Genomic DNA, 11,038 nt, shown 5'->3' on the forward strand with positions numbered 1-11,038 from the left:
CCGATAAAATGAATTATTTTGATGGGTCCCACCTAGTGATTTCAATTTTCAACTTCAAAAAAAGAAAAGGCACTGCTACTGCTAGTCCACACGATGGTGCTGATCAAAGAAATAAACGGTGGTGATTGAGTGAAAACGGAGTGAGCACATCTTGACGAAAAAATATTATAGCATTGGGGATGATTTTGTTTTGTTTTTGTTTTATAGTGTGAAAATTCAAATTTATAAATAGAAAGAAAAGTGGTAGTCATTATAATATTTCCCAAACAAGTGGCGCTTTCCCTCCAGGGCCTCTCACATTGAGTCTCCATAGGAAGCTACTACATAGTGACTCTCTGGTTCTCGTTTCTTTCCATAAATCGCTTCAATTCTCTCCTCAAAAAACCCTAGAGCTCTGATTGCGCGTCTCCGAATACCTCTTTCACGGTACGATTCTTCGCTTTATGGTGTTTGTTTTTTGTACTCGGCGACTTATAAAAGTCGGCTTAATACTAGTATTTTGCTCGGAGCATTTGACTTGCTTCTCTATGGTGTTTGTTTTTGGCCTTGATTCTGCTTCAATGAGTGTTATACTGTGGTTTTTGTTTCTGATATTTCTCTGTTTTTTGCTGCATTTGTCTTTGTTGCTCTGCATTGTTGCTCTCATTTTTTTTTATATGTAACGTGATTGTTCTAATATACTGATTATTTGAATCTTGTGTTTTTGGTTTTGGTTTTTTTTTGGGTGCTCCCTACTACTTTTTGGGATAAATTGTAATTTGTTTCGTTGTATTTCTAATTTTAGAGGTCTCCAATAAGGCTCATTTTCTCTCCTTCCTACTGCTATTCATATCTCTCTCTAGACTTAAAAAAAAAAAAAAAAAATTCAAGTGTTGTATAGTTGTTTCTTTTCTTTTTTGAAATTCAGGTTATGGGTAAGACTTCGAAATTTATGAATATCTCTCTCGATTTGAAAATTACGGCTCTTCTTTTGTTTTTAAAGTTGTTTAACGGAGACTTAAATCACGAGTGGTTTTTTTGTGTGTACTTTAGTGCATTGTTATTCTAACACAAATTTATTATGATAATCTACACCTTATTCTCATGATCCAACTTATTGATTATCTTTAAAAAAAAAAAAAATTAATGTAGCATATTTCTTAGGTAGTCTGTTTGTTTTCTCTGTAGTACTGGAAAATGTTTTTCTTGTTTCTGTTGTTGTTGTTGTTTTTGTTGTTTTTCAGGTGGTTGGCCAAAACTAATATTCTGTTATTTCTTCTTTGTTCTTTTCTTCTTCTTTTTTTCTCCATATTTTGAATGTAGCGTATGTTTTATATATTATTTATTTATTATTACAAATTGTACTTAATAAACCTGTTGACTCTGCGTAAAGCATTTGACATTAAAAAAAAAAAAAAATTCTTAAACCCATTTAGTTGCTCTCTCTCTCTCTCTCTCTCTCTCTCTCTCTCTCTCTCTCTCTCTCTAATTCTCTCCTCAAAAAACCCTAGAGCTCTGATTGCGCGTCTCCGAATACCTCTTTCACGGTACGATTCTTCGCTTTATGGTGTTTGTTTTTTGTACTCGGCGACTTATAAAAGTCGGCTTAATACTAGTATTTTGCTCGGAGCATTTGACTTGCTTCTCTATGGTGTTTGTTTTTGGCCTTGAATCTGCTTCAATGAGTGTTATACTGTGGTTTTTGTTTCTGATATTTCTCTGTTTTTTGCTGCATTTGTCTTTGTTGCTCTGCATTGTTGCTCTCATTTTTTTATATGTAACGTGATTGTTCTAATATACTGATTATTTGAATCTTGTGTTTTTGGTTTTGGTTTTTTTTTGGGTGCTCCCTACTACTTTTTGGGATAAATTGTAATTTGTTTCGTTGTATTTCTAATTTTAGAGGTCTCCAATAAGGCTCATTTTCTCTCCTTCCTACTGCTATTCATATCTCTCTCTAGACTTAAAAAAAAAAAAAAAAAAATTTCAAGTGTTGTATAGTTGTTTCTTTTCTTTTTTGAAATTCAGGTTATGGGTAAGACTTTGAAATTTATGAATATCTCTTTCGATTTGAAAATTACGGCTCTTCTTTTGTTTTTAAAGTTGTTTAACGGAGACTTAAATCACGAGTGGTTTTTTTGTGTGTACTCTAGTGCATTGTTATTCTAACACAAATTTATTATGATAATCTACTCCTTATTCTCATGATCCAACTTATTGATTATCTTAAAAAAAAAAAAATTAATGTAGCATATTTCATAGGTAGTCTGTTTGTTTTCTCTGTAGTACTGGAAAATGTTTTTCTTGTTTCTGTTGTTGTTGTTGTTTTTGTTGTTTTTCAGGTGGTTGGCCAAAACTAATATTCTGTTATTTCTTCCTTGTTCTTTTCTTCTTCTTTTTTTCTCCATATTTTGAATGTAGCGTATGTTTTATATATTATTTATTTATTATTACAAATTGTACTTAATAAACCTGTTGACTCTGCGTAAAGCATTTGACATTAAAAAAAAAAAATTTCTTAAACCCATTTAGTTGCTCTCTCTCTCTCTCTCTCTCTCTCTCTCTCTCTTTTGTTTTTGTTTTAAATGAATATTGTCTAATGTTGATTCATGTCTGTGGATTTAGCTCACTAGCCTCTTCTTAAATCTATTTGGTACTTTGTTCATAGTTTCATACATCTTACTAGATATAAGCTTATGTGATAATCTCAAAATTTTTATGCTTCAGAATTAAACTATGGTGTTTGAAAATGAAAATGATAGCCCTCCACATTATGAACTTATTAATGTTGAAAAAGAAAAAGAAAAAAATCTATTGAAATTGTTTCATGTGTATGTGGGGTTTTGATTTTACAATGCCATCAGATAACGGATCATATGCTTGATTGTTGTGCTGTTTGTTTTGGCCTTGGAAAAAGGAAAAGGTATGGTTAATATTAAGAAGTGTGAATAAATCTGTGGAAATTTGTTATACTGAAAACTTATGCCTTTTCGTTTCTTCTTTATCATGGTCTTTGTTCAACTAATTATTGTATTAGGCTGATTATTTGAGAGAACAGGCAATTTTCTGGTTATTGATGTTTTGAGTATTTGCTTGATTTTTCTGCAATGGTTTGTTTGACTTTAATTGATGTGTGAACTTCTTAGCTTGCTTTATTCTAGTGCTGTGATTTGGATTTTGTAAGTACTTTCATTGTTCACGGGAGCCAAAATCGGATTTGGCACAAGCCAGAAAAGTACTTCAAAAATCCTAGCCAAAATAACACATAATTTAGCATAAAATAGCTTTCTTAATGATTCTTCTTTAGGTGCTATTTTCTTGTTTTGCTTTTGTGCTCTAGCTTCTAACTGGAGGCAGCTTTTGGCGTCTACAATTAAGGGAATTTTGACCATTTACTCAAGTTCTTATTATTGGCGCAACATATTTGCATTCTTTTTCCTGATTATTATTTTCTTGCAAATTTGTCATGCAGGACCCTAGCCTAGATGGAGAAATCAGGTGGTTCTGAGGAAGCTAGTGGGCCACCACCACCTTTGCCCCCGCCGCCTCCAACCATACCTCCCAATGTTAAGCCAGAACGAGTGACCGCTACTAAGTATACTATTACCAGCAGGCGTGGAGTTGGGACTACTGGTCGGCCCATACAGTTGCTCTCCAACCACTTCAAAGTTCATGTTGATAATCCTGATGCAGTGTTTTACCAGTATAGTGTATGTTTGTCTTGTTTTTCTTTTCAGTTTACTTGAAAGTATAGCTTATTACATTTTAGTATTAAATTTTGTATGCCATACTTTTTGTAGGTATCTATTACTGGGGAAGAAAAGAGAGTTGTTGAAGGCAGAGGCATTGGGAGAAAAGTAATTGATAGGGTTTACCAAACCTATGCTTCTGAACTTGCTGGTAAAAGGTTTGGTTATGACGGGGAGAAAAGTCTGTACACTGTTGGTCCTCTGCCACAGAACAAGTTTGAGTTCCAAGTGGTGCTTGATGAGGTTGCAAAACGGTATATATCTTTGCCATTGTTTCATCCAATATTTGGAATTGGAATTATTTTGTTACAAAACTTACATTGCTGTTCCTTGATATGTGGTAGCGATATTGGGAGTCCTGGTGGTAGTGGGAGCCCCAGTGGGCCAAGTAAGCGGTCTAAACGGACGTTTCAGTCTAAGACTTTCAACGTAGACATTAGTTATTCTGCAAAAATACCATTGAAGTCAGTTGCTCTTGCTCTCAGAGGAGCTGATGTTGATGTTAATGCTCAGGATGCCTTGAGAGTCCTTGATATTGTACTGAGGCAGCAAGCTGCTAACAGGTACCTCTGTCTATTTATTTGCGGTATATATTTTCGTTTTACATTGTTTTGAAGCATATTCTTATGCTATTCTGTTAATTTTCTCTGCCAATAGCCTTTGGGGGCCTCTAAAAATGACTATTGTTATTACTATTTTTCCCTTTTCACTTGAATGTTATGTTGTTTGTTATGGTCAACCGGCCTTGGAAAAAGAAAGAGATGTGATTTATATTAAGAGAAGTAGTGAATAAAAACTTTTGAAATGTGTTATACTGAAAACTTGTGTCTTTTCATTTCCTCATTATCACTGTCTTTGTTCGGCTAATTATTGTATGGTTGATTTTTTGAAAGAACAGGGGATTTTTATAACTGTGATTTTTTGAACTTTTTCTGTTGAATGTACAGGGGCTGTCTTTTGGTGAGGCAGTCCTTCTTTCACGACGACACACGGAACTTCACAAGTGTTGGAGGAGGTGTTACTGGTGTTCGGGGCTTCCATTCCAGCTTCCGTCCAACACAGGGTGGCTTGTCTCTTAATATGGGTAAATTTTTTTTTTTCTTCTTGGTTATAGTAAGCTTCAAGTTCATATTATTTAGGTATCTTGAGTTGTTAACATTTCTTCCTTTATTTCAATCTGCAGATGTGTCTACAACAATGATCCTAACACCTGGACCTCTGATTGACTTTCTATTAGCTAACCAGAATGTACGGGAAGCTCGCTATATTGACTGGGTAAAGGTAAGGATCAGCTAATTGTTGTGAAAAATATTCTGGCTTTAGTGTTGGCTTTAATCCAAAATTTCAATCTTTTTTTCATGTACAGGCTAAGAGAATGCTGAAAAATGTTAGGATTAAGACAATGCACCGAAACATGGAATTCAAAATAATTGGCCTGAGTGAGAAACCATGCAATCAGCAATAGTATGTGCTTTGTAATGAAAATATTTCCCCAATCTAATGTCCATATTCTTTTAATCTGAAATGCTTACTCTTGTCTTGCTTTTCTCCAAGCTTTTCCATGAGAGTGAAAAATGGGGACGGTGCAAGTGAAGGGCAGACTGTGGATATTACTGTCTATGATTATTTCGCTAGACACTGTGGTATAGAACTTAAATATTCTGCATACCTGCCATGTGTTGATGTCGGCAAGCCAAAAAGGCCCAACTATCTGCCACTAGAGGTCTGCAAGTATTTTCCATGATATACGTATACACACTATTGGTGTTATCTTTATGTTAGTTCAACTCTCTAAGATCTTTTGTCTTTTTTATTTGGTTGTTTTAGCTCTGTACACTAATTTCCCTTCAACGCTATACGAAAGCATTATCTTCGACGCAGAGGGCATCATTAGTTGAAAAATCAAGGCAGAAGCCTCAGGAGAGAATTAGAACTCTGACTGATGTAAGTTTGCTTTAAGACCTGAAAGCCTATTTTGATTGTCTTGGATGATACAATGCATGTGTTCACTTATCTTGCAGGCTATGACAAACTACAAATATGACGATGATCCTGTGCTTGCTGAGTGTGGTATTTCTATAGAGAAACAATTGGCTCAGGTTGAGGGTCGCATCCTTGAGACTCCAAAGGTATAAATTTCTTGGTGTCTGTGTGTGAGAGAGAGAGAGAGAGAAGAGACAATGCAAAGGAGTGTCTTTTCTTCACTTAGCTATCAGTATCCTCTCTGATGGACTTGTCTTTGTGATTCACAGTTGAAGGTAGGTAACAGCGATGACTGCATCCCTCGTAATGGGCGATGGAATTTCAATAACAAGGTATTGCTTTGATGTCCGTGGCATTGAAATTGAAAATTATTAAATTGCATTGTCTAAGAGAAAGAGCCTATTTTATCCTTCGCTGTGCATAATTTTAAATTTGATTTGCTAATTTAGTACTTGATGATACTCTTTTTCTCCTGGCTCTGCAGAAACTTTTAAACCCTACTCAAATTGACCGCTGGGTAGTTGTCAATTTCTCTGCACGCTGTGATACTAGTCATATTTCACGGGAGCTTATCAACTGCGGAAGGACTAAGGGCATTGTAGGCTACACCACATGATTGTTTTTTTACTGCATATGTTTATCAACCTTTCTCTTATTTAATCATCTCTTTAATCAACACAGATTATTCAACGCCCATATACACTAATTGAGGAAGATTCACAATTTAGAAGGGCCAGCCCTGTTGTCAGAGTTGAAAAGATGTTTGAACAGATACAAGCAAAGCTTCCTGGCGCACCTGAATTCATCCTTTGTGTATTGCCAGAGAGGAAAAACTCTGAAATTTATGGTATTACTTCGTTCTCTGCCCCCATTTCCTTTGAGGATCCCCTTCCTTTAATCTTACAATCTATTTTGTTTACATTAAGGGCCTTGGAAGAAGCGAAGTCTGAGCGACTTTGGTATAGTCACACAATGTATTTCCCCTGCTAAGGTTAACGATCAGTACCTTACTAATTTGCTTCTTAAGATCAATTCTAAGGTAAACATGGAAACTGTAATATTATACATCATTGATTCCTTGTGTTTTTTATTTGCGTAGCTTGGTGGAATAAATATTTTGTGTGCAATAGAGCACTCCTCACGTACTATTCTAATAAATGTATTCCTTGTGTGTGTGTGTTTTTTTTTAACATAGCTTGGAGGAATAAATTCTTTGTTGGCAATAGAGCACTCCTCACGTGTTCCTCTGATAAATGATACTCCTACATTGATTTTGGGGATGGATGTCTCGCATGGGTCTCCTGGGCGATCAGATGTCCCATCTGTTGCTGCGGTAATTTTTCATATATTTTTCTTATAAGATATTAACTTGTCTGTTAGGTTATTGCTTATCATGTTTTTTCTGTTTCACTTTGTTGGAACTTTAAGGTTGTTGGCTCTCGAAGTTGGCCGCTGATTTCAAGGTATAGAGCATCCGTAAGAACACAGTCACCTAAAGTGGAGATGATTGATGCTTTATACAAGCCTTTAGAGGACGGTAGTGATGATGGTATCATCAGGTATGTCAAGTTATTGCCTAATTTATCTCCAGGTAGTAATGATGGTATCATCAAGTAGTGATGATGGATGCTTGTAATATATGTATTTGATTATTTTGATCCCCTGCTGTGTACTTCTTGTATACTTGGGTGACTCATTATTAAGTATTTGAATAAAATTTCCTTTACTTATCAAAAAAAGAAGAAGTTATTGCTTAATTTATGTTCAAAATGTTTTATTAAAAAAATTGTTAATATTGAGATCAGGATAAAAAATATATATATATATATATTTTGCTTATTACTCATCTTAATTTCCTACACCAATAGTTTTATTTTATATATTCTTAGATAAATAAACATTGATGCCCATTTGGTAAATTAGTGTTGGCATTGTACTGTTGTCATGCCTAAATGATGTTATATTTCTATTTTACTTTCAGATTGCTTGCTGTCCACCAAATATTAGATGCCTGCTTTATTGCATTGCATTTGATTTGCTTTGAATCTTCTACATGATCATTTCTCTCTTTTGAAAATTTTAAGTCCTTATTTTTATATCTCATGTGTATTCAGTAAAAGATTGACAAAGACATCTGATCTTCATATATTTGGATATGTTAATTCCACTGTACTGCTTAAAACAGAAATGTTCCTTGCATTGCAGGGAACTGCTTGTGGACTTCTTTCAAACAAGTAAGGGGCGGAAACCAACTCAGATTATTGTGTTCAGGTATTACAGATTGCTAGTGATTTGGTTTGTTAATCCATTGGAAACATTTCTAATGTTTAATATTGAATTATTATCGACTAATTGTCATATTACAGAATCACATTAAAAATATCAGATATATTGAACATTTGAAGTGTTTAAAGTCAGGTTTAAATCTATCAGAATATTTTCCTGGAAATTTTTTTTTCCTACATCTGACTTGTTTTGTTGAGCCTCGTCTATTTATTCTTCAGTTTTTTATTTTATTTTTTGAGGGGGGGGTGTGGGGGTGGGGGGGTGATGGTGCAGATTTTGGGAACACAGTTTTATTTATGCCTTATTCATTTTAGTTTCAGAATGAAATAGAGGAGCAACTGTGATTTATGTTTGTTTTTAATGCTAGGATGCGTACCTATCAAAAAAAAAAAAATGTTAGGATGCATAAGTTCAATAGTGAAGATGTAAATTTCTTGTGGCTTAGCTTTGTACACAATGCAAGACAAGTTTAAATTGCTTTTGGTACTGTTATTTACTTCTTCCTTTCTTGATATATCTTGTTGCTGAAGACATTTTTTTTTTTCCTTTAGGGACGGAGTGAGTGAATCACAATTTAACCAGGTTTTGAACATTGAGCTGGATCAAATCATAAAGGTTCTTTGACAACTATGAGCAATTCTTTTCTTTTACATGAATTTTCATATTTAATATTTCCTAGTGCAAATAGATGTGCTCCTTGTGGATTCTTATATTAAGATGATTAGTTCAATATTTTTGCATCATATTGTCACGCAGATAGTTACCATGTTATAACATAAATTGTCAGGGGGGCTTATGATGTATAACAATTACCTTAGAAGGACTAATTGATTGTCTGGAGTTTGAATCTCCAAAAGCTTATCATAAATTAATCATTCTGAAGTTCTAAAGAACTTTAATGGTTTGTGCCTCAATTCCTGCATGCGCTCATGAAGGGATTATGGATATTAGATTGTCTTAGTTTCCTACTGATTATGGTATATGAGTTTCGTTCTTGATCTTCAACATTAGGTTAGTTATCTTCTTTAATTACAGGCATACCAGCATCTTGGGGAGGAAAACATTCCCAAGTTCACAGTGATTGTGGCTCAGAAGAATCATCATACAAAGCTATTTCAAGCTAGTTCCCCTGATAATGTTCCACCTGGTCTGTTAATTTCCATATTTTTTTATGTACTTATGATCTACTTACCTCTAGCTGCCTTGACAGTCTCTCTCCTTCTCTCTCCAGGGACTGTTGTGGACACAAAAATTGTGCACCCAAGGAATTATGATTTCTACATGTGTGCTCATGCAGGGATGATTGTAAGTTGTTTTTTGCTTTGATAAGAGCAATTAGTATGTGTCAGCAACTTTCTTCTATTTGAGGGAATCATTAAACACAGAATGCAGCAGATCATAAAAGAAATTTTAGTGTCTTACCTCAACCTTTTATCGTTTTTTTTTTTTTTTGGTCTCTGATAAATGTTTGGTGTCCCATGTTGAGATCTTTTAAAGAAATTGATATTTGATGGGATATGTAGGCATGATAGTGGAAAGTATAGTTTTAATGCTAATTGTTAAAAGGTATACATGATCCCGTTTTTCTCCTTCCTACATGAGTCACATATTCTCATTGAAGCATCCATCCATTCTCTCCATATTTTTTTGTCAATAACAGGGAACTTCTAGGCCAGCACACTATCATGTCTTGGTTGATGAGATTGGTTTCTCTCCTGATCAATTGCAAAATCTGATCCATTCACTATCATACGTGTAAGCTTTCAAGTTTCAAGCTCCAATTGCTTTTAATGAGTCAATTTCAATAACCTATCAATAGTAGTTGAACACACTTCACTTATTTCAGGTATCAAAGGAGTACAACTGCAATTTCAATTGGTAATTTCATCAATTTATGCTTTTCAGTTTGTTTAGTGGCTGCTTTTCTTTTATTTCTCCATCTCACTGTCATTTTCTTTTTTCAGTGGCACCAATATGTTATGCCCACCTTGCTGCACAACAGATGGGTCAGTTCATTAAGTTTGAAGACATTCCAGAAGCCTCCTCCTCTCCAAGAAGTGGAAGTGTCACTAATGTAGGGGGTGTACCTGTCCAAGAGCTCCCTAGGTTGCATGAGAATGTCCAGGGTTCCATGTTCTTCTGTTGAGGCAGTGCTAAGTTGCTAACAGCATTTTGTAGATACTGCTAATCTCATATGGTTTTTGTTACTGTACATACTTGGGTGGCATAGGGGTATACGCGTAGACAGGCAACCCTAATTCAGGTGGAGTGCAGAGATGATAGGTAATCGAGCTCAGAAGCAAACCTTTTGTTTAAGTTAATGGATATGTTTAGATGTTTTCTACATCGTTTAGATGTTTTTTTTTCTACATTATAATGGTACTAGACTACTAGTACTTGCCAAGACATTTGTGTTTTCACCTAGACCCTAGTCTTGTTTTGTTTCACTATTCTTTCTGGGATTAGATGTCTGAACTCTGGAAATGCTTAGCCACTACGCCTTTGGAAATCTGTAATTATCTGGTTCTCATGATCTTTATTACTTTAACTTTCCAAACTCAATATCACTGGTATATTCTCTCCTGTTCTCACTTAAAGGGTGTTTGGTTTGCCGTGATGTTCTCTTGATGTGATGCACATTACCTTAATGTCACATTAGGTGTTTGGTTCATTTAATTTTTTCCTAACATTATCGTAATCTAAGATTACAAAATATAACACATCACTTTAATCACATCACCTTCTTAAATGGAGGTGATCTTACATTACTTATGACAAATACCTTAATGTGACATTAAAGTAATGTACATCACATCATGTGCAGGGGGCGAGCCAAACGCCTTCGAATATCTTATACCATGCTTTTGAAGTATGGTTCTTGTGGTTAACTGTTATAGCTATGGTGTTGACTGTAGACTAGGTGAAAATTGATAGGGGTAAGTATTATTATTTTTTTAATATTATGTTGTGTCAATAAGCTATAATATGTAGGACCTCTTTCTACTTTCCTTCCCTACAAGAGATTTGGAGTAGGAGTGTGC

General features: G+C 34.8%; 1 protein-coding gene across 2 annotated transcripts; it reads left to right on the forward strand.

Annotated features, from left to right (window-relative positions):
- Positions 1-242: 242 nt before the first annotated feature.
- Positions 243-10,580, forward strand: LOC111993396 (protein argonaute 16). 2 transcript variants are annotated; one of them, XM_024025239.2, is made up of 23 exons: positions 243-426; positions 3,452-3,689; positions 3,780-3,982; positions 4,073-4,291; positions 4,676-4,812; positions 4,912-5,009; positions 5,095-5,192; positions 5,283-5,451; positions 5,556-5,672; positions 5,750-5,857; positions 5,981-6,043; positions 6,196-6,309; positions 6,393-6,558; positions 6,638-6,750; positions 6,907-7,044; positions 7,140-7,270; positions 7,917-7,982; positions 8,549-8,612; positions 9,033-9,144; positions 9,229-9,302; positions 9,658-9,752; positions 9,844-9,875; positions 9,962-10,580. In XM_024025239.2, the coding sequence occupies exons 2-23, from the start codon at positions 3,465-3,467 to the stop codon at positions 10,141-10,143; spliced, it is 2,724 nt and encodes a 907-aa protein (XP_023881007.2). In that variant the 5' UTR covers positions 243-426; positions 3,452-3,464; the 3' UTR covers positions 10,144-10,580. The 2 variants fall into 2 exon arrangements, with proteins under 2 accessions (XP_023881007.2, XP_065638195.1); XM_065782123.1 differs by lacking the exon at positions 243-426 and adding an exon at positions 1,460-1,526.
- Positions 10,581-11,038: the final 458 nt, after the last annotated feature.

This window comes from Quercus suber, unplaced genomic scaffold (assembly GCF_002906115.3).
Source record: "Quercus suber isolate HL8 unplaced genomic scaffold, Cork oak 2.0 scaffold_290, whole genome shotgun sequence".
Taxonomy (NCBI): domain Eukaryota; kingdom Viridiplantae; phylum Streptophyta; class Magnoliopsida; order Fagales; family Fagaceae; genus Quercus; species Quercus suber.